Genomic DNA, 25,863 nt, shown 5'->3' on the forward strand with positions numbered 1-25,863 from the left:
AGTTTTAGGATATTTGCTCCAGCCCCTTGATAATTTTTGTTAAGTTGTGGGTGAACATATCAGACGACACAGCGATTCTTCAAACAGCTCTTGCTTATTCAGAGGCCAGAACAGAACTGAACTGAAGGGCTCAGCCAGCCTGCTTATATAGAGCTCCAGTACAACGTTACTGTAGCAACTTTCTAAAACTATCCAATCACTGAACATCACTTTCAATCCTTCATTTGCATAAAAACTATCCAATCACTGAACGTCACTTTCGATCCTTCATTTGCATAACTATCTACAGTATCCCCCTGCTGGCCTAGGGTGAGAACTTCAGTACATAACAATTTTGTTTGTCATTTTCTGCCTCTTCTTGCTCCTCTATAAGATATTTTTTGTTATGTGGTGACCACAACTGTAGGATTCCAACTATAGGATTCCAAGCGTAGAATTCTATAGGGGAATTGTGACACAGACGGTTCTGGTTTTGATCTCTTCCCTAATGATCGCTAGCATGGGATTCGCCTTTTCACAGCTGCTACACAGTTAGCCGATAACCAATGAAAACGTTCGCTATGAACCAATATCTCTTTCCACCGCAGGTTGAGATCCCCACAGTGTACAGGTGCCGTTAGTGTTGTTGTTTTTGCCTCAAGATCTATCACTTTACCGTTTACTACATTTGCCTGATTGTTGTCCATTTACCCAGCTTCGAGAGATCCTCTTGGAGCTCTTCACTGTTCCCTTGGGTTTTCATCCTCTTGAATAATTTTATATGATCAGCACACTTGGCCACCTTCCTGCTCACCCCCAACCTCTTGTAAAGAAGTTAAGCACAAGTCAACATACAAATCCTTGGAGGACTTTCCTCCATTGTGAGAGCTGTCCATTTAGTCTTACTCTGCTTCTTTAACTAGTACTATCCCTTAAGAGGACTAGTGAAGCTTCTCCTGCCTCCATAAAGCCATTCGTCCATAGGAACTGCAAGACTGAGCTCCTGCTCTTCATACTTTCTCACAGTTGTTGCTCCCTTGGCACCTGACAATTTGCCTTCTTGGACTATGCTGCTTCATTCTGGCCCCTCTGCTCACTTGCTGCCACTTCTGAAACCTCACATTTACCTGTCTTAATTATGCTGTTGGTTGCTGGTCAACCAGTTGATAGTTTGCACCTATCTCACTTAGGGGCTCCGATACTGTTCCCCCTGGGAACCCTCTATTCCTAGTGAACCTCGATCCACAGTGTGGACTCAGGAGTCTCTGCTACTTCCAGTACTCTATTCACTCCAGCATAGTGTCTCAAATGTACCATCTTTAGAGAACTGAATGGGACTTCCTTCCTTCCTTCCTTCCTTCCTTCCTTCCTTCCTTCTTTATTTCTTTATTTCTTTATTTCTTTATTTCTTTATTTCTTTATTTCCTTCATTTCTGGGCTAAAAGCTCTGGCATGGCTGTAATAATATAAATTATTAGATCATTTACCAACTGTATAATAAACAGTTTTAATAAATAACACTTGAACACACCATTTTATGTTATTAATAGCAGGCTCTGCAATGCGTTTTTTGCCTATTTACATTAAACAGTACAGAATGGAAATTCAAATGCAGAATGGCATTGTTGGTGGCTGATTATTCAATCATGCTGGAGAATGAGCAAATGAATGAATGCCTGGTGGCATGACTAATGCTACTAGATCCTATAATAATGTTGTTTGAGTGGGTAAGGAAAAGCTGGCCTCTGTGTCTTTTGCTCAGCTTAGTCCTTGGTTATGTTTCTCTATTAGTTGCTGGTGAGTAGAAGGTTTTTTAGATTAGTGGGGGGCAACCACCCAAGGTCCGAGAGGGAAGTAGCATTGTTCAGAATAATTGGAGGTACTTTGGAACAATTTTGGCTGAGACCTGTAGGTGACAAGTGATATTCTGTTATGTTCTCTCCTAGGTTTGCCCTGTAGTAGGATATAAATGAGTGACACCTGTTAATCTGTTTCTTTATTTGGTTAGGCGGGTATGCTAGTCTAAAAATGCCTGAAGTAAATCCTGTTTAAGCAGCTATAGCAAACACAGCTGTATCACTGGGCTAGCTATAATCCATGTGTGGTGAGCTCTGGATGATATCTGGATTGAAAGTGAAACTGCTACATTGACATTCCTGTTGAGAAACACACAATACTCATGGCCTGTTGAAGAATTATGCATATTGACCAGGAAATGTGCATAATTCCCTCTTCGTGGACAGATTATGTGCACATTCTCCATGATGTGTGGCGAATGTGCACAATAATTCAGATGAACTGTTCAACTCATATTACCTTAAAATTCACACACATTGGCCCTGTGGGCTCTAGGCCTTTCAAGCTTTTGTCACAATAAATTCTAGTCTTTTGAGTGCAACACGACCTTTTTGGATTTCATTATGTTACCATTATGGTGCAGAATGACACCAAAGTGGTAACAACCACATTGCTAAAAACAGAATCGCACCTATGACTTCTCAGATCACAGTGGAAAGGGTCAGGATGACTCTTCTTTCAATGAATCTTAGAAGATCAGTAATCTAAATCATGCCTGAAAAGCTATGCGTAGTAATTGCTGCCAATCTAGCAGTGATAAAATGTGCTAGAATAAATCATTTCCCCCCAGTTCTTGGCCTAACCTTTAAACATTTTGATATACTGGAAGAACAATTACATTTTGAATGGAAAAGATCTACTTGGTATTACTTGGTGCGCACATGCATTCCATATCGTTTTCTTAACTCCTTGTTGTTAAGACCCAGAGTGTCCTGCTCTGGACCTGCAGAGGAACCCCTGGGACGAGGCAGCAAGGAAGGTCAGTTGTCACAACGTTGTGGAAAGTTCCTAATGAGCAACTTGCTTTGACAAGGATTGAAAGTGAACTGAGGTACTTTGAGTACCTGCCTTTAATCCACCTCTCCTAGGCTCTGCCTGTTTGGGGATAACTAGGGTCTAGGGACACGGGTGGCGCTGTGGGTTAAACCACAGAGCCTAGGACTTGCCGATCAGAAGGTCGGCAGTTCGAATCCCCGCAATGACGGGGTGAGCTCCTGTTGCTTGGTCCCTGCTCCTGCCAACCTAGCAGTTCGAAAGCACGTCAAAGTGCAAGTAGATAAATAGGTACCGCTCCGGAGGGAAGGTAAACGGTGTTTCCATGCGCTGCTCTGGTTCGCCAGAAGCGGCTTAGTCCTGCTGGCCACATGACCCGGAAGCTGTACGCCGGCTCCCTTGGCCAGTAAAGCGAGATGAGCGCCGCAACTCCAGAGTCGGCCATGACTGGACCTAATGGTCAGGGGTCCCTTTACCTTTAGGGTCTCTTTAAATGCCAACCCTCTGCACTTAAAATTGGCTGGTGCTCCCTGACCTGGTGCACTCCCTTCACTGTTGGACTGGCGAGGTACTATGGAAGGCACTCAGTTTCCTGAGCTCAGGGAAGATGCCCAGGAGAGTCCTTGCATTGGGGCACTGACATCTGCTTCAGTGGGCTCCTGCCTGCCAGCCTCGAGCTCCGTGGTCCCCTGATCAACAGCAGCAACCTCATTGCCAGGACTCTGGTTTGGCTCTCTTGCAGGTGAAACTATGGTATAAATGAGTGTCCAGGTCTCTTCTGGATCCTGGGGTCACAACACAGAGACTTCAAAGGCTCATCCACGTCCTGTTCATTTGGCCTGGTTTCAGTTGGAATCACACACCAATGTAGAATATGTGCTTGCTAGCACGGCCACTTGGGAACTAGGGCCATGCTCATCCTGACTTGTCAAAGCCAGTTGAGAGAAGCAGTGCCCATTATTGCCATATCTACAGCTGTTTGGCACCTGCGCAACAATATGGATCCTGAGTGTGGGTTTTTCTGTTAGCTACCCTTTCCTCTACTTTCAGTCCTCGTTTTGAATTCAGAGAAGTTTGTTGAATGATGTATAGTTGGATGGGAGCCATTTCAAAGACCTCTGCTAGTCCTTTTCACTTGGGCTTGGCATCAAGACTGTACTTGTGGCCTTAGTTGATAACCTCCATTTTAGGGATGAATAGAGGCGACTGCACTCACTGACCCTTTTCTGAAGTTGTTGATATGGGAGTTCATCAGGTGGTCCAGGTTCTACTCATTTCTGGAAGGAACAATGGCAAAAAGGTTTCTCTTCATCTTCCCAGAGCCTTCTCTGTGATATTCCACAAGGTCAACCCTGTTCTGCTCTACCTCAGTGGTACAACACATGCTTCACGTGTAAAGAGTTCCAGAATCTTCTGTCACAAAAAAATCAGGCGGCACAGAAAGGAAATAACTTTGCCAAAGACCTTGAAGAACTGCTGCTATTTGATGTTGACCAGAGAGTACCCAATCTGTCCTCTACAAGCTTCCTTCAGGTGGTCCGTGACGTCTCTGTGGATTTGTGGTTGAAGATGGGAGACGGCACATCTATCACATCAGATTTACAGATTCATTTTTCACTGTGTTTTATTGCTTCTTTTCTTTATTTCATTTTCTTATTTTATTGCTTCTTTTATTTCTTATATTATATTACAATCTGAATTCTACGGTGGGGAATTCACTGTCTCACTAAGGCAATTGTTCCTTCAAGGCAAGCATGTGCTGTTCGGGGGGGAGGGAGATTTCTCCTCCCTCAATTCTGGCAAATGAAAGGGGCGCACAGGGAAGTAGGGAGGGGAAGCCCCATTGCACAAAGGGAAATCCTTGTAGGGGGCTTCCATTGATAAAATTCGTTAGCTGAATCCTGCCCTGTTGAATTCAAATTGCAATACAATAATATACAATGTAAGAGGAAAGAAACAAGTAAAATAACATTAAAAAACACACAGCATCTAGACCAGTGCATTGCAATTGATACAACAGGCAGAAAAATCACTAAGCCGAAACCCTAAACAGTTTTTAAGGGGACCGTGTTTGGAAACCACTATGATAGATAGTAGTGGAGGAAAATGTTTGGAAACCACCATGACAGATAGTACTTAGATGGACCAATGAGCACACTCCCTCTAAGGCAGCTTCATTTGTTAGTTCAATCTGTTTATAAGGACACTGGGTGAGATTCCCACGGAGCTATGCTCCCTGCTCACTAGTATGGGGCGGACTTGGAGCAACACGCCTCTATTTCACTCAAACTAGGTTCCGTTTCTGAGTATACCTGTTTTATAGTCATGGAGGGGACTGTGTGACATGAGCCACCTGAAGGTGAATCCTGAGAAGTTGGAAATAATGATGGTTTGGCAGCCCCTCCTGCTCAATGAGGTTTGCAGCCTTGGGATGTTCTTGGAAGTTAAGGTCACAATGGAGGTGATAGTTTTCTTTCCTACACTCCATGAAAGCGGAGGTGGCAGTCTTCTATTAATTGGTGACTAGCTGCCCATCTTTTACTTTGTCTGAAGCTAAACTACCAAGAGGAGGACCCACAACAAAACGTTGCAGTCCGAAGGCAGCACAGTACATTCCATTTCCTCTTCCACCCAGAAGCTGTCTTTAAAAAGGACAAGGAACAAAACATGGAAAAGGAAGAAACTGAGGGGGGAGGACGACATGCTAGCACTCATTTCAAAAACCTTTACAGACAGTCACATAGAAGAGACTTATTATCTGTTGTCCCAGTGGAAGGAATTAGATCTTAAGCTACAAAAACAAAGATTTCTTTAGGAAGAAAAGCTACTGAACTACTACTAAGCTACTGAACTAAGGGGGGGGGGCACACTTGTTGGAGGTTTTCAAATAGAAGATTTTTTGCACTTCAACAAGAGATTGGACTAAACAGTCCACTAGCTTCCACTGAACTCCACTACAGGCCTACTTTGGCCCATTCCCAGTCTTCGGAAAGTAGTGTAAGGGTTTGTTTGTTTGTTTGTTTTTAATGTCAGGTCCATAGTAAGTAAAATATTCTGCTGCTTTGGTTATTTTCTTGAACTTTTACATATGTTGCACTGATTTTTTTTTTAAAGTGTACTAGTAATGGAAGTTTGGGGGACACAAGGTATTCTGGTTAAATACCAAAAGTGGATTTCAAAAGATAGTATTGTTTTTGGTAGAAGGAACTCAAATTGCTAATAGGGCAGGTTAAAGGTTTTCACTAACATTCAATTACACCCAATAAGAGATAAGAATTACATTTTTAAGATCTAGGTTAAATAAAGAAAAAAAGGCAATATTGGTGGGCTTTTCCTTTCTGGTTGTGCGTAGAATACAGAAAAATCAAACAATGATTTTTCCGCAAACAAGGGAAGGGTTTTAAAAGTGAGTTAGATTTAGATGAAGTAGAAGCAGTCATTGTGAACGAGGGAGGAAGACATTCGGCACAAGAAAAAGAGTAATTAATGATCAAAATTTGTACCAAAAAGTTTCCCAATCTTAAGCTGCTAGATGCTAATGGAGGGAATCATTGACATTTAATTATATGATCTCAGCTGATGCTATGGATGTAAAAGGATAAATTTTAGCAGAGTTTTATCAACCCATGCTTTCTGATTTGGAGGGTGAGCACTATCCATATGGTCCACCAAGTCAGATGTGACAGCAAACTATTGCTACTACTAAACAGGAAAGTGGGACAGAAGCTGAGATAAAGATGAATAAAGAAGAGAGAAGAAGAGAAGGTAGAGGGAAGTTCACAGCTCATTCTCTGTCCTCCAAATCATAGTTTGGATAATTGGTCTGAATTGAACCAGACTAATTATCACTATCTGGCTTCCATTCCTCAATGTCTATGGTTTTGAATTTAAGCCACGACAACAGAAACAGCTAACCTATAGAGACAATAACTTCTCCATCTGATTTAAAAGTAGTTAAGTCCTAGAGAAGAGGTCCCATTGGCAGTCAAAATAACATATGGCGTACTTTGCTCTCTGGTTGGACTTTGTTATCAGTAAAAAAACATCAGGAAGTAGTCTACTAGGACATTCAAAGTTCCCTCTGATACAAGTTACAGAACCATTTGCACCCAATAAGTCACTATCCTGGAACACTAAGCACAATGAAATAATTAAACAACCTACAACTGTATCCATTTCCTTCCTATTATTTACTTCTACTTTCAGTGTGAATTACAGGTATACTTTTTATTGCAGAAGAATACATCTTTGTCTTAACGATTGAGGGCTGCTGTTTGTTTTTTAAACAGCTGTCTTTGGGCATTGGGCATTTTAAAAAAGTATCACTGCACCTTGCTAAACATTCCTAGATGCCTTTCAGATGTAGAAGCAGCTGCTTTTGCATTAGACGTTGCGTGGGAGTGCGACATTCATGTCTTTCACACAGAATTACACTGCCAAAACTAGACAACCCTGCACTATAGCTACATAAGTTACCTTCATGGGAAAGGAACTCTCACGTGGTTGCTACTATGCCTTAATGGCATTGTACAATAGTGCAAAAATGTTGGATCACAAGAAAATCAACACTTTGAGTTAGATCCAGGCTATATAAGTTTCACCGAACTCCCACTGAAGACAATGGGACTCAAGTCCAGACTGACTTGTCTCATCGATTTCAGTGTGGGTCTTGATTTCAATCAACTTTTTCCGGATCCAGCCTAGTATTTTCTTGCTGGCATTATCCTAGAATAATTATGTGTTGTTTACATAACACAGTTGAGAACACAACGAGTGAAAATTCACTTACTTGATATTGTCGAGACACCCAGATTCAGGTTTCAATATGGCTGTATGATGAAACATTTTATAAAGAGCAATCCCAAGGAAGATTACATTAAGCTGAAATTAAAAATAAGAAGCAAGTTATGAGAAAAAGAAGGGGATTAACCCAAGGCTCTAGTTTTCTCTACGGCGGTAAAGCTATGATTGGACTGCACTAGTTCACACAGCAAGTGGAGACTCACATTACTGTATATTCCTCCACACAAAAGTAAAAATTCTTACAGATAAAGCACTAGATGTCAAAGAGAAGACTCTAGACTAGCTACCTCTCTGACATCCTAGTTTTCTTCGTGGGATGATTTTTTTTTTTTTATGTAGGACTGTACCAACATGTGTGCGCCCACCTGCAAGCTTAAGTGGTACAGCCCAGACACTGATTTATGACATTACTGAGAGCTGGGCCTTAGTCTTTTATTTGCATTCTTCATAGCAGAAGAAGCGGATTAAGAAATTAGTTTGTAGGGTCAGCCCAAGTAGACAGTTTTCAAAGGTGACTTGTGGAAAAGGGGCACTGGAAGCCCACAGGGCAACACAAAGACACCACGTTAGACAGACTGATCTTAACAAGTTCTTTTACAGGGAAAAAAGCAGATGCTTAAAATCTGACACGTTGCTTTTCCGGATCTCTATAGTGTGTTATTCAGTCCTTGCTCTTCAGTCACAGTGGTGACACTGCTGTGCAGGACTTTTGGAAATGTGCAAACACAAAGGCAGAACAGAATAATAGGATGCACAGGAAGGGAAGCAATTGCTAAAAATCCATGCTGCGATGACTAGACAAAGCAAATCCTGTTATACTCTGTAAAGATACAAAAATCCTCAACCGATGTACCCATAGGACTATTTCTTGAAGGTGCAGGATCAAAGACGCACACAACCAAGATAGCAACCAGAAGACAACAGTTAAACACTGTTTCTGTATATGTCTCTAAGACCCAAGCAAAAAAACCCATCTTGGCTCTGTTGAACCTTTAGCAGAATAAGGAACAGATGTGGGTTCAGTCTCTCATGTATGCCCTTTTATTTGCACAGGTTCACAAGAACACTCCTTAAGTGGGCAAATATTAGGGCTGGACCACCTTGGTTTGGCCCACCTGGGGGCAATCCAGGGATGTCGAAGGGCAAGTAGAAGGGGGGGGGGGGAGCAGCAGGCAGCCTCCGCAAAGAGCACCGCAGGACTGATTGAAAAAGGACTTCGAAACAGCCCCACACTGCACCTTGGTTGCACAAGCTTTTCTCCAATGTGTGTGCAGCCTCACAGACCAGGATTCAACTACCAGGCGACACCAGGCACTGTCTGCTAAGTATGCGATAAAAACATGCGCTGAAAATCATGCTAATCAGGAATTCTTACCATAATTATCAAGGTTGCAGGTCCTATAAAGCTCCAGATGAAATATGTGTCAAGTCGAAGCCAACATCTGTAATGGAAATGCAGGAAAATATGGCATGTAACAGGGCATCTAAGTAGCATATATCAAAAGTGAGTAAGTGACAGAGAGGAATGGGAGCAGTGTAACGTTCCACTAGGAGGCAGGAAATATCACATTGCTTGTTCATTTAAAACTTGAATTATATGCCTGGTTTCTGACAGTGCTATTGATGGAGTAAGATAATTACCTCTGGAGGAAGCAGGAGAAAATAGCACAGATTCTACTTACTAAGACCTTCCGTTTCTGTCATAGAAAATCTTTATAAAAGCCCTAAAACAGCCATTAAATCTAGCTGCAAGCTATTCACTGCTGCTCAGCCAGACTGTCAGCTTCCATAGTAGGTGAAGATCTGAACGATTTAGTGAAAAGGGAAATAAATTTAGGATTAGAAGGTCTGAAGCTTAATTAGATTCAGGAGTTTTCTGTTTTCATGAATATTTCTAGAAATGCAACTGACCTTTAGAATCAAGCTAGGTGATTCATGATCTGAACTAAATTATTAATAGCTTCATTTTATCTGATTTAATATCCCCTAATGGTTAATGATTTGGGGAAATTACATTTCCATTCTGAGTTTTCCCAATGACAAAATGGGCATAAGGTAACAAGACAGTTGAACATAAATCTATCCTTATGATCTTCTGTTTTTGGTAGTTTAATGTATCAAGAGCTGCACGCTCACAAGAGATTGAACACCTGCTATGCAAAGAAATATGAGAATACAGTCATTTTCAAATATGCAGATTTTCTTTGAAATAAAATTCTAGATGGAGGCAGAGGACCTTCTGAACTGATGAGGGTAAACAATCTAAAGTTGAATCCAGACAAGGCAGAAGTACTGTTGCTCAGAGATCCAACAGACCAAGAGACAGCAGTCAATCTCTTTTGGATAGGGTTGCATTTCCCCTTAGGTACCAGGTACACAGTTGGAGAGTGTTTCTGGATTCAGCGCTGATCCAGAAAGCTTAGATAGTGGTGATGACCAAAAGAAGCCAGAACAGGTTCCCAAAATGGCACACCCTGAGTCAACTCTTTTAGATAAGATCAGATAAAGTTTATTCTTGTTCATACCTGATGAAAAAAATATAGTCTCCAATTCTCTCTCTCTCTCTCTCTCTCTCTCTCTCTCTCTCTCTCTCTCTCTCTCTCATTTCTGGGGTTGCCATTACTTTAAACAGAGGCTTTCTACCCTTAACATCATTATGATGGGATATATTTAAGTGGTGAAATTTGATATGAGTTTTTCTTGGGAGTGAAGCTCCAGTGCTTCTGCTACATTTCAGAAATGGTGGGTTGATAATAAAAATCTCCACAGCTGATAATGCTTCGATGTATTGCAAGATGAGTTTCCTTTCCCATTTTTTTCTTTCTGTGCTCAGAATGCAAAATGAAACTATCATGAGTTTATATTCTGAGTTTTGCACTGGTGTGGTCTACATACATCGGCCGAAGAGAAGCTCAAAACTGGCAAAACTGGTGTTGGGAGTCGCTTGCTTTAACCCTTTCATACTTTAAACCTTGCAGACTGCTGCAACTGACTTATAAAACATGAAACACAATTTACCAAAGAGTATCTTGCCCAACGAGCAATCAATCTGACTTTTCAAAAAGTCGGGAATGCCGTAAGGGCATACAGCATGTAAATGTGACCTTTGAAGCAACTCAGGAAACTGATCATTGAGGGTAATATTTCATACTGTTATTTTTTTTAAAAGGCATCTACGGCTCTGGTTCACTTGGAGCTGGGGAGGACTTGGACAAAATTGAAAGAGAGCCATGCCACAATAAGAGGTTCTCCTCTTGGGTGGCAGCTGTCACTCATCTGCCAGACAAACCCACCTAACAAGAGCTGTCTTTTCTGGTCCCCGCATTACAGCTTCCATGAGACTTTGCAAGGACGGACATGCAGGAAAGGAAGAACTGTGGTTGTTTCGTACAATGAACTCTGTCACAGGTTTGCATATTATAATGTTACCATGCAAGCAGAACTATGGCAGCTGCAAACATTGGCCTATTCTTCCTGGGCATTTATACATTGCTGTTTTAGCTACTGATGCAGCTGTTTCAGCATCCTGTTCTATGGTTATTTTTGTTTGTGGAAGAGTAGGAAGCTTAGCATTTTCAATTAACACAACAGTCTGCCAAACACAAAGCTTGCATTAATGTGGTGTCGTATGTATATTTCATGCGCAAGCCATTTTGCGATTAGGCCCCTGTTTAAATGAATAGCAAAGATTTTTGCATTATTTCCTTCCTCTCCTTAGAATTAGTTAGCATTCTTTGCTGCCTGACAGAGTTTCCATGTAACTTGGAAACCTGTATATATTCTTCTTCCAATAAAAGGTATCAACTTACCTATTCTGCATTTCACGCTGAAGATTATACTTCATTATTAAACTTGCATTACAGATTTGCATAGCAAAACACCAGTCCTTTTATTAAGGGTCAAACTAGACAATACGTGGGAGATGTGTGAACAGTGTCCAAATGGATTCACTCATTTATTACTGAAATGCAGCAAACTGTATCAGAGGCTGCAGTCGGGAATGAAGGAGATTTCCCCATTCCTTCCTGCTCAAAACTGCCTCTCCAGCCATCAGAGGAAAAAATATCAGAACCCTAACTATGTCTCCCCCTGCTAGGGGCAATTTCATCAGGGTGATTTTGAGCAGAAAACGGGCAGCAGCTCCCTCCCCCTGCCTTTCCTTCATTAAAACTAGCAGCCTCCAATGGCTGATTTTTCCACTTTAAAAAAGTTGGCAGACCATGAACAAGTATCACCCATGTTGTCAGCTTTGCCCTTGAGGTGTCCCATGTAATTTTTAACTCCCATGGACAGAAAATTAAGAAAAGCACACTTAAAAAGATTTTTTAAAAAACCATTAGCATGGTGGAGGTGGATGTTGGAGGAACCAGACACAGAGAAAGGGGTAATTTATCTCATGGGCACAAATCATCCTATGGATGAGAGAAACACAACAGGTGTCAGGTCCGCCAAGTCAACTCCTATGGTGAGGGTCCATTGCTGACTATACAAGAGATTAAGGCATGTCAGCTCAAAGTCAGTGAAATACTTTCTATCTGCAATGTCAACACGCTGTATGTATATACCAAGCCTGGAACTGTTCTACTAAAGCCTTATCTTCTGCAGCAGTAAACTATTTGGATCTTAAACTGCCTCTGTGTGGTGACTAGAACTGGGGACAATGTCTGCTACTTGAGTATCTCACCCCAGATTTTCAACAGGTTATGGGCCCAGCTCCCCAGCTATCACAGGTAGGAAGGCAGAGGACAGTAAACCTGGATGGACACCAATCAGGCTGGAGTTGAAGCAGTAAATCAGAGGCAGATTATGGGGAGTGTGACTGGTTTAGATGCACTGGGCACAGAGCCTTGGGGATGGCATTGAATTTTGGCATTGCACAGGGTGCTGCTGAAATCTGAGACCCAGGTCAGCCACTGAGTAAATTTTTCTTGACAGATTCCAGGGAAGCAGACAGTGGTGAGTGCATGTGAAGTGTCTGCAGACCTCACGGGACCATTTTCTCCCAGTCTGGGTGGAGCTAAGTACTGTCTTGTAACAGCTGATGGCTCTCTGACTTTTAGAAGACATCTGAAGGCAGCCCTTCAATATCATTGTCTGATATTTTACAATTTTTTATGTATGCTGTAAGCCGTCCAGAGTGGCTGGCAAAACCCAGCCAGACAGGTGAGGTATAAATAACAAAATTATTATTATTATTACTGGTTCTTATTCATATTTCTGCTTTAACACAAAGGTGAAACATTTGAAAAGTTCAAAAAATGAGTTACTTGGGCAAATATGAAATTTGACAAGCCAGTTATGGCACTCAAAAGTAACAGAGGTGTGGAATTCCATTCTTCAGATTTTAAAACATTCTTGGAAAAGAAAGGTTGACTAACCCCTACTCTCCTGAAGAAAATGGGGTGGCAGAAAGAAAATACAGGATTTTTCAGGAGATGTTGCAAACCATGCTAACAGATGCAGTCTATCTGCAACTTTCTGGCAACTGCTCATTATGTGCAAAACTGCTTATACACATCTGACACTCTGGAAACTTCCTTTGAGTTATTTCATGAAACCAAACCTAATGCAAAGCTTCTCAGAATGATTGGAAGTGCAGCCTTGGTAAACACACCAAAGGCAACACACTGCAAAAATAGCCCCAGAGCTCAAAAATGGGATTTGACATTATGTTTGTTCAGGGGTCAGACTATATAACTTTGAAGTTCTTTTGTGATTCTAGAAACCGTGTGTGTGTGTGTGTGTGTGCGCGCGCGCGCTCAGCTCTTCAGGTATGCTAAATCTGGAATATTAATTAATTTTCAGGACATTCATTTCCCCCTCAACATCTAAACAATTTGAGGAAGTATATTCTATTCAGCTGTTACGTCTTAACATATTTACAAATATCTCCATAAACATTTCTAAACAAATTTTAGAATTGGTTTGAATACTACATTTAAAGCACATTAACTTAATTAAATTGGTTTTCCCCCTTATCAAATATTTCACTTCAACTACTTTTGGCAATTAGAGCTATTTATAAGGCAGATAAATTAAGATGCCTTGCTTTACACTTTTGTTTATTAGGTATGTCATGTAATTGTTCAGTATCAAAAGATATAGCAATTACAGATTTCTTACAGAGAAATCCAAACACACTGTTTTTTATTCGGGTGGTGTTGTCTTTCCACCAGCTCCCCAGCCATCCAGTTGTCTACTGCCTTCTGTGGAATGATACCAACATTAGGCAGATGTGGCGCTCCCTCTTCCCCTCATCCAGTATGTGCCCAGGATTCCCACTTGTAGCAGCCAGGAAAAAGCCCCCCAATTTCAGTGAGTAAAAACCAGGACACTCCAAAAACACGATTTTTCAATTGACTTGCTTAAGACCCAGGACAAAGCTCCATCTTTCAAAAATTCCCCCTGGAAGTCAACTCCGCCTTTGAAATCCCGGTAATGTCCGCACTTCCAAATGGTGCTTTCTAGGGAGTGGGAAGAGGACAGGGGTGAAGTAGCCTGTGATCCAGTGGATCCTGATGCCATCACATGACAGCTCTGGGCCTGATCACTGGACCAGATTGAGGCACAGAGATCTCCCTGACATCCCTTTCCTTATTACCTTGAAGTTCTTGTTTTCTAAATAACAAAAGCAGTTTAATTTGTTGCAAATCTGCACCTTTCCTGACGCAGCTTCTACAATCTTCCCCCCGCCCCAAGCATATGCTAATCATGTTCCATGGGACCACGCTCTCTCCTTTGCTTTTTATTTTTGTCACAACCACAATGACAACTGGGGATCCATTCAATCACGCTTGCTCTTTCCAAGTAATAACAGCTATAACAATTTGCTCTATTTCCTGCCTGAAAAGAAACCACACCTTAAGGTATCCCTGGTGTGTATTAAATGCATCCAATAAACAATCATTAGATGCCACTGGACCATAAAATTTGAAGAGCTCCGACTTATCGCGCTGTTTGTGAATGTGCAATAGAGTGCTCAAAATGGCTGTACGGCTTCCCACTCGGGAAGTGGCAAATCTGACTATATATGGAAGTTTAATGTGTATGTTCAAAATGGAGCGTGTGCTCTCTTTTATTAGATTCCAGTAACCGTGTTGCTCATATGAGACTTTCTCCCCCACCAAAAATAAATAGTATATTTGGTCATTATTTCAGACTTAAGTGAGATAAAACAATGAAAGAGGCTGTTTTAAAGACTACACAAAAACCAGGAAATTGAGCGGCATCAGAGAACTCATTTGAGAAAAACAAAAATATCATTATAGGCCTGGTTACCTGTTATACGCAAATGTGTGAAAAACATATCCCTTGTTCTTCCTAGAGAGATGCAGCTTTGAGAGGGGGAGTGGTTAAGTGATGGTGGAAAGGTATTCAACCCTTCCCTTGCTTCCAGCTTTTCTAGATTAAGTCCCTAGTTTTTTCCTCTGCTACAGGGTTATTTTATATTTTCATATCCTTACATTTAAATCTCACCTCTCTTCCATTATGGAAACCCCAGGCCAGACACAGACTTCCTTTATTTCAGCAAGAGTTCTGACCAAACTCTGCAGTCCCATTTCTCTTTTAATTGGCTTTAAATATCGTGGATAATTTAATGGCCATTTCGAAACAATCTTATTTTGGAGGTAGACTTAATAAAAGTGCAGTTGTTGATCGGGCATCTTCCGTATAGGAAGTGCTTCTATTGTTGGAAGTGCTAGCTCCAGAAAGAAGTTTTTTTCTGGTGTGTGCTTGAGAGCCACAACACCCTCAGGTGTCCACCTAACACTCGTTGAAACAGGATGTGCAAATTAAGAATTTCTTTTACAGTGTATATGACTTTCTTATGTGCCCCGTGAAAAGTGAGAATGGCAGCACAACACAGATTAGAACCCTGCAAAATTAATTCAATTCTGCCACCATTAAAAAACCCCAAAACAATAATGCACATTTCTTTTCCTAAAACGTGCTCAGCACAAAAGTCCGTAGTTTGGCAGGCTCTCTCCACTCTGGATGGGATAGTATGCCTGCAAATTTTATCTATTTCTGTCAAAAGGAAAAAAATACATAGAATTTTTTTTCAATTTCCCAATGGTGAATTCTGTGTGCGGGGGGCAGCAGGGAATGAATCAGATCTAGATGTACCCCAAAGGTGAATTGGGGAGCCTATAAAGAACCTTGGAATGAGGCAGACTATTTTTCAAACCCCCAGATCAGGGTCCAGACCAAATATTCTGGCCAGTGCACACACCTACTGTGAACAGGCTTTCTATTGCCTATTTATTTCTTGAACTCTGACAAATCCATGCTCACTAGTATTGGTTTTTCAGACTCCCCCAAACCACAAAATGAAACTCACACTTTTCCTGTGCCGTAACTTCTGTAGTCTACGGCCGCTGAAACAGCCACAATTAGAGCGGGCATGCCATAGCCAACCAAGTAGAAGTATTTTCTCCGTGAATGTTCACTCTCGAAAACCTCCACCAACATGATGTAGAGCTGTACTCCCTCCAGAAACATCCACGTGAAAGCCGAAAGGAAGAAAAAGTGCAAGAGGGCAGCAAACACAGCACAGGCTATCTGGGAGAGTAAAAAGACAAAGCAAAAAAATAAATTACTTGTAATCTGAATCTGACATTGATCCTGCGTGGAATGGCAAAAAAGGCAAATTCTACGTTGCTGGTCAATGCTCAAACCCAAAGAAGGGGGCAGAGGGGCCCTAACATTTTGTGATTGCCCCTATATCTGCTGTTTTTAGAAGTCTACAGGGAAAGGCATGATATGATGGGACTAACCCTAATTACTAGTTACTAGCTTGACTTTACACTTGGTTCAAACAGTACTGAATTAAAATGTTCTCCAAGTAAGCCTTAACAGCTAACATACCACTATCCTTGGATTATGATTCTCAAATGCTGAAAATGGTATATATATGCTTATCCATTCTTGGATCACTATACATTTTTGCATAGTTGATTATATAGCAGTGTTGGTTCATTAGCAAAACCAACAAACCACAGTTAATAGTATTATTTGGACCAACTAAAATGTCACAAAGTTCTAAACAAGCTTCAAGTTCTTCAGAACTCTTCTTCGGACTAGATGTAAAACAACAGGGGTTTGTGGGATGGAGGAGAGAAAAAGCTGAGCTTGATAGATTGGTGCTCAAATGTCTGTTGTTTTTATTAATATGGATTCAAGGAGGTGTTAGCTGCAATTCTATGCACACTTACTTCAGAGAAAGCCCCATTGTATGTGTTGTGACTTGCATCTGTGTAGGCCTGCATAGGATTCCACTGTTAATCAGATTAGACTGCTATGTGAAAATAAAGTGCAACTATTTCTTCCGATGACTTGGAAACTTTTAATGCAGCCTAAAATCGTATTAGCATTTTCCTTTCCTGCAGTTCCAACACACTTGCTGACTCAAGTTCAGATTGCAGTAGACACAATCCAGATATAGTTTTTATGTATAATTACAATCCCAAGATCCTTTTCATGTGTGTTAGCAAAGCTGGAGTTTAATTTTATGAAGGTGGGGGACTAGAAACTAATATGGGAAATGTTTCCTTGTGGTTCAGAAGTTAAGTGTTCTCCCAAAATTAAGTTACAGATAGGTAGCCGTGTTGGTCTGCCATAGTCAAAACAAATAAAAAAATTCCTTCCAGTAGCACCTTAAAGACCAACTAAGTTAGTTCTTGGTATGAGCTTTCGTGTGCATGCATGTATCTGAAGAAGTGTGCATGCACACGAAAGCTCATACCAAGAACTAACTTAGTTGGTCTTTAAGGTGCTACTGGAAGGAATTTTTTTATTTGTTTTCCCAAAATTAAGTTCCATATACAGGCAGCAGAGGATAATCGTCTTCCTGTTTTAAAATCTGTTACCTGGACAACTAAGATTGCTTATACTTTGAGCACCTTTTAATTGGTCTTAATAAAGGTATTATGCTGGTGTCGCTTTTAGACACCCCCCTGACCCTCCACCAAGAGACCAACTATGCTTTTGGAGAACACCAAATTTAGTTGTCCAGGAGAGGAATCTTAAAACTGGAGGAAGATTCTATTTATTTATTTTATCAGCAGTTCTCCCTGTGTTGACATCACAGCAAGCATTTTTTCCCTTCTCTCTCCTTTCCTTGTTTTCCTTAATATTCAGCTTGAATTAAAGCACTAGGAAGCTTGTTCATGACCTAATAAAGTCCTAATAAAGGTGGGTTTTGGATATTCGGAAAACTTGGGACACTCCATTTTATTATCACGATCAGTAGCATTTGATTCAGCTTCACGGTGGATAAATCAGTGGCGCTTTATTGCTTGGCCAAAGGCAAAGAATAGGCTTCGCTACTGCATTTCTAATTGGATAGTTACCGGCTGATCGGCCCTGTTGATCCCAATGAGAAAGAGAAGCTCTGCCACAAACAGACTGAGGCACAGGTTTTTATGGATGGTGTTTCTGTCACTCTGGAGCCCACGGAAGAAGCAGAAAGTAAAGATGCAGATCAGAAGGCAGACGAGGGACAGGAGAATGCCAATCCAAGTAATGACATCCAGGAGGAGGTCGTGGACTGCACCCCCATGCTGCAAGGCATAGCAGAAAGACAATTAGTCACCAACTGGTACCCAAGTCTGAGAAAACTTGGCGCATCTGAAACTGTTTGACCTTATCTCCATTTGCATGCCAAATCTGTCATATGAGGGACTAATTAAGAAAGCAGTACATTAACACATGCACACTCCGTCTCTTCACTGTCTGTCTGTCTTGTTTGCAAAAGCAGCCCCCCCCCAAAGTTCATTAGCAGACTTTTCTGATCTCGCATACCTGAGAACATGACACACTTCAGGTATTACAGATTAGTGGTGTTAGCAACCTGGTGTTGATCTGTATTTGTGAAATATGTAGTGAAAACAATTACTGTATTTCTCAGACCTCTATGATAGCAATCATTTTAGAAAGGAGAGGAACATTGATTCAGCAGAAAAATACCATCAACCTCCACCACTAAAATCAATAAGTACCAGAGAAATTGAAAACTGACATTTTTAGCTCCATCAGGATTGCAAAAACCACTTTAAAAATATTTTCAAAAAGTCCTGGAGACCCAGATTAACTATAGAATTAACACAGGGAAAGACTGGCAACTTTGCCCGCTTTGCATACTTTTAATCTTTAACTTAATTGTCAGACTTTTTTTTTTTAACAATTCATTTCCATCTAACCTCACTGTTCACATTTCTCTCTAGACCCATCTGCATGTGTCCTGCCAACTGAAGATGATCCTTTAATGCATCTGAAAAAATTGGCTGTAGTCCAAGAAAGCTTATGTCATAATAAATCTGTTAGACTTTAAAGCACTGCAAGAACCCTTTGTTGTTTTTTGCTGCAACAAACAGGCATTTTTGTGTAAAAGATTTTCTATCAATTTGGATATTTTTGTTCTTCTATGTAAGCTGCAACAAACACCTCCCTCCAGAACTACAATAATAGGTTGCTCATATAGATATTCTACAGGACATTTATTTTAGACAGACACAGATCCAAAAATGGCATGCCTCAAATTATAAAATGTAGGGTGCAATCTATAGTTCAGATCCATTGGCACTGGGGCTTTAGGAGCTGGCATAAGTCCTGGCAGATGTGGAGATATGGCACTGGCTGAAGAATTTATGAACAGCCTTGTAGGCCAGTCTGTGTGAGGGTAGTTGAAGTCATCAATTACTACAATAGTTCCTCTATCGGATGTTCATTGTATATGCTACATTCCACATCACCTTTTTAGCTAATGTAATGGCTTGATCTCCCAAATTACCAAGTAGGTGATGGTTCTCTCTGAAGACCTTCCAACGTTTGGTGTTTCGAGACGCAGAATGTGGTGCCACACCCAACCAGGGTGTCAAAGAGAAGCTATCCTGCTGCTCAATGATTCATTCAAGCTTTATTAACACCTTTTTGTCAATTCTGACATTCCTGACAGTGGGCAATGCCTTTTGAGGGATCCAATATGGTGGTTCCCTGCCATGGATGGAAGTCAAGAGGCTGCCAATCAAAAGTGCTGCTGCCTGCTCAGCTGAGGATGTCAGGGGATTGTGAATGGTAGCAATGGGAGGGAGGCAGCATGCTTAGCTTACACATGGCTCTGCCACTGGTATACCTAGCTCTACCCTTTGTTGTTTAGTCGTTTAGTCATGTCCGACTCTTCGTGACCCCCTGGACCAGAGCACGCCAGGGACTTCTGTCTTCCCCTGCCTCCCGCAGTTTGGTCAAACTCATGCAGGTAGCTTTGAGAAGACTGTCCCACCATCTTGTCCTCTGTCGTCCCCTTCTCCTTGCGCCCTCCATCTTTCCCAGCATCAGGGTCTTTTCCAGGGAGTCTTCTCTTCTCATGAGGTGGCCAAAGTATTGGAGTCTCAGCTTCAGGATCTGTCCTTCCAGTGAGCACTCAGGGCTGATTTCCTTAAGAATGGAGAGGTTTGATCTTCCTGCAGTCCATGGGACTCTCAAGAGTACCAGAATTCAAAAGCATCAATTCTTCGGCGCTGTGGGTTAAAGCCTCAGCGCCTAGGACTTGCCGATCGAAAGGTCGGTGGTTCGAATCCCTGCGGCGGGGTGCGCTCCCGCTGCTCGGTCCCAGCGCCTGCCAACCTAGCAGTTCGAAAGCACCTCCGGGTGCAAGTAGATAAATAGGGACCGCTTACCAGCGGGAAGGTAAACGGCGTTTCCGTGTGCGGCTCTGGCTCGCCAGAGCAGCGATGTCACGCTGGCCACGTGACCCGGAAGTGTCTCCGGACAGCGCTGGCCCCTGGCCTCTTAAGTGAGATGGGCGCACAACCCCAGAGTCTGTCAAGACTGGCCCGTACGGGCAGGGGTACCTTTACCTTTACCTTTAATGCATGCTGCAGGCTAAGGCAGTTGCAGCTGATTTGAATCCCATATATTTACTCATCAGTAATTAAACTTCAGTCAGGAGAAAATGATTACAAGAGGGATATTTTTTTTTTAAAAAAATGAAAAGAATATAGCTTTGAAAAGCAAAACGTTATTAAAGTACTTCAGCACTGAATCCTACTTTTTTTTTTGTCGCTGACACACACACACATTTGTATGTCAGTCATACAACCATGCACCAATGGGGAATCTGAAGTTTACAACCCTCCCCCTCTTTCTTTTTTCCTTTCTCCTCCTGTGATGAGGCTGCATTTTAATGTTTCAATGTTTTAATGGTGTATTTTAATCTTGTTTTTAAGTTGTATTCATTCAACTTGCTTTTATTATTGCTTGTTAGCCGCCCTGAGCCTGGCCTTGGCTGGGGAGGGCGGGGTATAAATAAAATGTATTATTATTATTATTATTATTATTATTATTATTATTATTTTGTATATTTGTCATGGACCAGCCTATGGAGCTATAACATATGATTCAATAGGGGAGAAGGTAGGTCTTAACTACTTTATCAAGAAATTGCACAGCAGTTTGGTAGTAGCACATGGGTTACAAAACCATATGCCCAAAGGCGGCTTCCTGTTGCAGAAACACAGGGTGGACAGGTCTGAGAAATGCAATTTTTACTCTTTCACAGTAAAAGCGAATCTTTTCAGAAGCAATAGGGACATGAGTCTTCATTTTAAGTGAGCTGCAGTTACCAGAAGTTTGAAAGCCTGTATTAGACTCTTGTCCATTTCCGCTGTATCCCATCCTGGCCTCCTTAACAGCATGTAGCCTCTTTACATATTAGGCTAGGGATGGCATGAACCTGTGGCTCTCCAGATGTTCAACAACTCACACTAATTCCCAGCTAGCAAAGCCATTGGCCAGGTATGATGGGAGAGAGCATTCAACAGCTGGACGGCCTCAAGTTCACCATCTCTGTGTGTGATTTTCCTTTAGCTGCTTCCTCCTTCTCTACTTAACCTTTCATTAAGGCTCCTGTATTTCATTTTCCTGTGTATATTAATTCCCTCCCTTCAATCGCCTTCATAGTTTCCCTGCCACCTACAACCTTTTTCTTGCTGACTTGCCTTACACAAGGTCTGCTCTTCATGGAGGTCTGTCTGATGATTTGATAACCAAACTGACAATGATACCTTCCTTCACAGAAACCGCACTGTGCACTTTCTGTAGCTGATGATTTCGTACCCTGGGAAGGTAGGTGAACTAGAGACTTCAAACCGCCGGAACAAGACACTTTAGTGTATTAGAATACAGATGTTGAAACGCCCTCCAAACAGAATTCTGAACATTTGATTCTGGTTCTTCCTCAGAAAGCAATATTGCACTGTGCAAAATATGAGCAAGCCAGGGCTGAACTGATATTACCCTTGCTGGTACCTTTCCCGGGAAAATCAGAGGCTCACTATGTCAGGTTCCTATTGGAAGACCAGACAAACGCTAGAACATTAGCAGTGGCAAAGTTTTTATCGGTGGTTGCAAGAACCAATGATCCCTATATTCTGAACAAAATGCTTGTTTAACCTGGAGGTAGGCTGTATGAATTGTGTATTGCTTTGTAACGATTTGTTGGGTCTCTGGACCGTAATAAAAGTTTGATTGATATTTCTGTACGGCTGAAGAAGAACCTCCTTCTCTTTCTGTTCACTTCTGTCCTTGATCAGTTACATACTTTTTGGTAGCCATCTCAATAAGTTTTCATCGGCACCAGGGAAACAGAATAATATAACAAAATAAGAAAGATGAAGGATTCTGCAATGTTGCAATATTTCATAAGATGCACATTCTTTTATAAAGGTGGCTTAGCATATGTAGAACACATAGAATACTGCTGGCACTTCATTAGTGGTGGTAGTAGCAGCAGCATATGAGAAAGGAGGCAAGTGCAGAGCAACCCCCGATGATTTTTCTCATAAATTCAAGTGATTCAGTCTTAGTCCTAATTTAATAGCTGACACGTCATTAAAGCCTTTCTTGACTCAGAGAAATTTTCGGAAGAGTAAATCTAAAGAGAATGCCAGAGACTACTAAGAGGAGTGCTTCTTCTGCATTTCACGGCCTTCGGGGGCCATTATTTACACACATTGTGTGTGTATCCTGCCCTTGACAATGGTCTGGAGACTGCAGCTAGCGCAAAATGCTGCAGCCGGAGTGTTAATGGATCTGACAGCATACAATCATATTACACATTGCCCTGGTTGCTGAGTAATCACCAGGTCCAATTCCAGGTTCCAGTCTTGACATATAAAATCCTCAGAACCATTCACTTCACCCTGTATTGCCCAGTCCAACCTCAAGGTAAATTAGGGCTATCTTGTTAATTGAACCATCTTTGAGTGTGGTTCACGGTTCTGTAGCTAACAGGAGGGCCTTCTCAGCAATGTTGCCTCCGGTCTGAAACATCCTGTCCCCAAGATTGAGCTAGCTTCCCCCACTCCACAGAGACATGAGACATCACGTTGCATTTTGGGAGGAGTCAGGGGTGGAGCCGACCATGGTGGCTGGCAGAGCCTTCTCTCTCACCCTTGGCCTCTGTTGGGAAACTGTGTACGCGCAGCTACTCACACAGAGTCAATTAAGGTTTGGCAGACAGCCAGAAGGCAATCTGAAGGAGTAAGACTGCCTGGTGATAACAGAGGCATGAAGACAGCTTCCTGATTGGTCAAGCTCTTTCACGGGAGTGATAATTAATGGCTCACTAACTAGAATGTGTTAGTTCAGGAGTTCAGTGTTCAGAGTTCTGTGTCAGTGTAGGAGTTGTGAGTCGTGTGTGAGAGAGCTAGCTAAAGATCCGTGGTCTGTTCCTGTATATAATCTACTGTATATAATAAACACCTAACTACAAGTTCCTGGTTCCTGCTTCATCTATCCTGTCTGCAGCCAAGTCGCCAATTGCTTCCGTGGATTCTGCGTGTACTCTGCTAGGTCTGGCTAAGGTCCTGCAACAAGTCGGAAAGTTGTGAAACACCAAATAGGTTTTGCCAATAGCCTCTGCCATGGGCTAGTCGGCAGCGGCGTTCTCTCTGCTTCCCAATGGGAAGCCTCCCTCAGGGCTGGCCGGTGCAGGGAGCCCCACTGTTTGGGGTCAAGGAGAGGACGGGAGATGGAGGCAGGTGCCAAGGGGTGGCAGCAACAATGGTCATCGCACCCTCTTCCGAAGCTGCCTTCTCATGGCTCCATCAGTCGCCCGCCTCAGCTGTGAGCAGAGAATGGGGGGGGGCGACACCTGTGACGCGCCAACAGAGAGCAACCACCTCCTTTACCCCAATGGCCAGCCAACTAATAGCTATTCTGCACCTACTTGCATGCAAGGCCCCACCTCAAAATGCAAAAGTGCAAATAGGATTTCAGCCAGACTGTTCATTAAAACATTATTCTAAAAAAGCGCAGTTAAACCGTCTGTGTGTATAAAAGGTTTTAAACAGCACTTGAATTTTAACTCAGAAATAAGCAGGCAACCAGTGGAACTGGCACAGTATTGTTGCAATATGATCAGTATATTTGTTCCCCCACAAGCACCCTGATGGCTGTGGTCTATGCCATTCGAAGTTTCCAATTGGAACTATAATCTAGCCCATATTCAATTAGCTTATTAACTCAGTTTTGCCAAATGTGATGCTGTAATCTAGATAAATTACAACCACAGCATTATTCAAGCCACTAAACTAGTAACCCAGATAAAAAAAAACACACAGCAAAACGGGTTAGGCAGGATTTATTCTTGACAAGAATATGCTGGTTTCTACTAATTCTGCTGCTGCATTGTTATCAATATGTATAGAACCTGATCCCTTTAGTGTATGTTCCAGTATCTTCCCTGGTATCAGTCTATAGTTTTGAAGATTCTCCCTTTCCCTGTTTTTGAAGACTGCCATCTTACCTATTATCTAGGAATTCTCAAAAGGTGATACACAAAGTTTCTGAGAGTATATCTGCACATTTAGCATGCTAGGATGCCGTTCACCTGGCTCTGAAGAACTCACTAGGGATAGTCATGCATTTCCTGACTAACTGCTTATCAATCCTGAACTGCAATCCTGACTCCTCATCAGTAACACAATTTATGCAATGTTAGTCGAGTTTCCTTTGGGAAGAGAACAGAGGCACATTAGAAGTTCAATAGTTTCCGCCTTCTCTTTGTCATTTTGCCATCCTTAGGGAGCTGTGGATCTATTGCTTTCTTCCTTTTCTTTGAACATACCTTAAAATACACTTTTTTTGTTGCTCTTGGCACTCCAGCTTCAGCTCATTCTGAGCTTTATCTTTCCTGACACTGCTTTTTCCCATCGGGCCATTAGCACAATTCCCACTGGACCGTTCTGTGGCAAATGGGAACATCACCAAGTCTCACCAAGACCCCATGTCGCATGGAAGAATGTCACTGCAGCAAAGCATCCTAAATGATTCTGGCAACTGTAGCCACGAGAACTAGATCAAGTATCTTCCTACCTTCACTTCCACATGGGCCATCAGGACAGCAAAGTTGGTCAGGTGGTTACAGCAGCAGGTTGTGTGCGTCTTGTTTGTTGTCAAAAGCCGACATCCTTGAGTTGACCAGTATCCTGTCATTGTGCGTTTCGAATAGCTCCAGAAAGAACAGTTAGGGTTGAAATTTTCCTCTGACTGCTATCGGGAAGAAAGAAATACATGCAATAGAAATGATGACACTTTAAACATAATTCCTTTCTCCCAGCTGCAATCAGCAGAGGTTGGTGAGTTAAAAATTCTACCTGTGCACGTTTTAGAAAGTTTGCTGTCTTTTTCACTTTAGCTAAATGGGGTCTTATTTATTTGTTCCTTATTTATTTTGGTCATAAAACTATAATGAGTACTTCGGAACTAACCTACTATATTTCAACTGAAGAACAAAGGAATTACTCTATGAGAGTTAAAACAGTGATAAGTAAAGGGACCCCTGACCATTAGGTCCAGTTGTGGCTGACTCTGGGGTTGCGGCGCTCATCTCGCTTTATTGGCCAAGGGAACCGGCATACAGCTTCTGGGTCATGTGGCCAGCAGGACTAAGCTGCTTCTGGCGAACCAGAGCAGCACACGGAAACGCCGTTTACCTTCCCGCCAGAGCGATACCTATTTATCTACTTGCACTTCGTGCTTTCAAACTGCTAGGTTGGCAGGAGCAGGGACCGAGCAACGGGAGCTCACCCTGTCGCGGGGATTCGAACCACTAGGCTCTGTGGTTTAACCCACAGCGTGATAGTCTTTGGTAAATGGACAATTGCCAGTCTCCCTCACAGCCAAGATAAAATAATACTAGGATTGTTACTAGCCCCTTGGCAGGAAAGC

At 42.1% G+C, this 25,863-nt stretch overlaps 1 protein-coding gene across 10 annotated transcripts in view; it reads right to left on the reverse strand.

Annotated features, from left to right (window-relative positions):
• Positions 1-25,863, reverse strand: part of ADGRL3 (adhesion G protein-coupled receptor L3) — a 563,586-nt gene that overhangs the window by 111,731 nt on the left and 425,992 nt on the right. For all 10 annotated transcript variants that reach the window (XM_079960222.1, XM_079960225.1, XM_079960216.1 and 7 more), the window contains 5 exons: positions 25,009-25,185; positions 17,985-18,194; positions 15,974-16,194; positions 9,008-9,074; positions 7,619-7,710 (listed from right to left, as the gene is read on the reverse strand). In XM_079960222.1, coding sequence (XP_079816348.1) covers positions 7,619-7,710; positions 9,008-9,074; positions 15,974-16,194; positions 17,985-18,194; positions 25,009-25,185 — 767 coding nt within the window. The remainder of the gene's footprint in view (positions 1-7,618; positions 7,711-9,007; positions 9,075-15,973; positions 16,195-17,984; positions 18,195-25,008; positions 25,186-25,863) is intronic.

The sequence above is a fragment of the Podarcis cretensis genome (assembly GCF_951804945.1).
Source record: "Podarcis cretensis genome assembly, chromosome: 17".
NCBI classification, from domain to species: domain Eukaryota; kingdom Metazoa; phylum Chordata; class Lepidosauria; order Squamata; family Lacertidae; genus Podarcis; species Podarcis cretensis.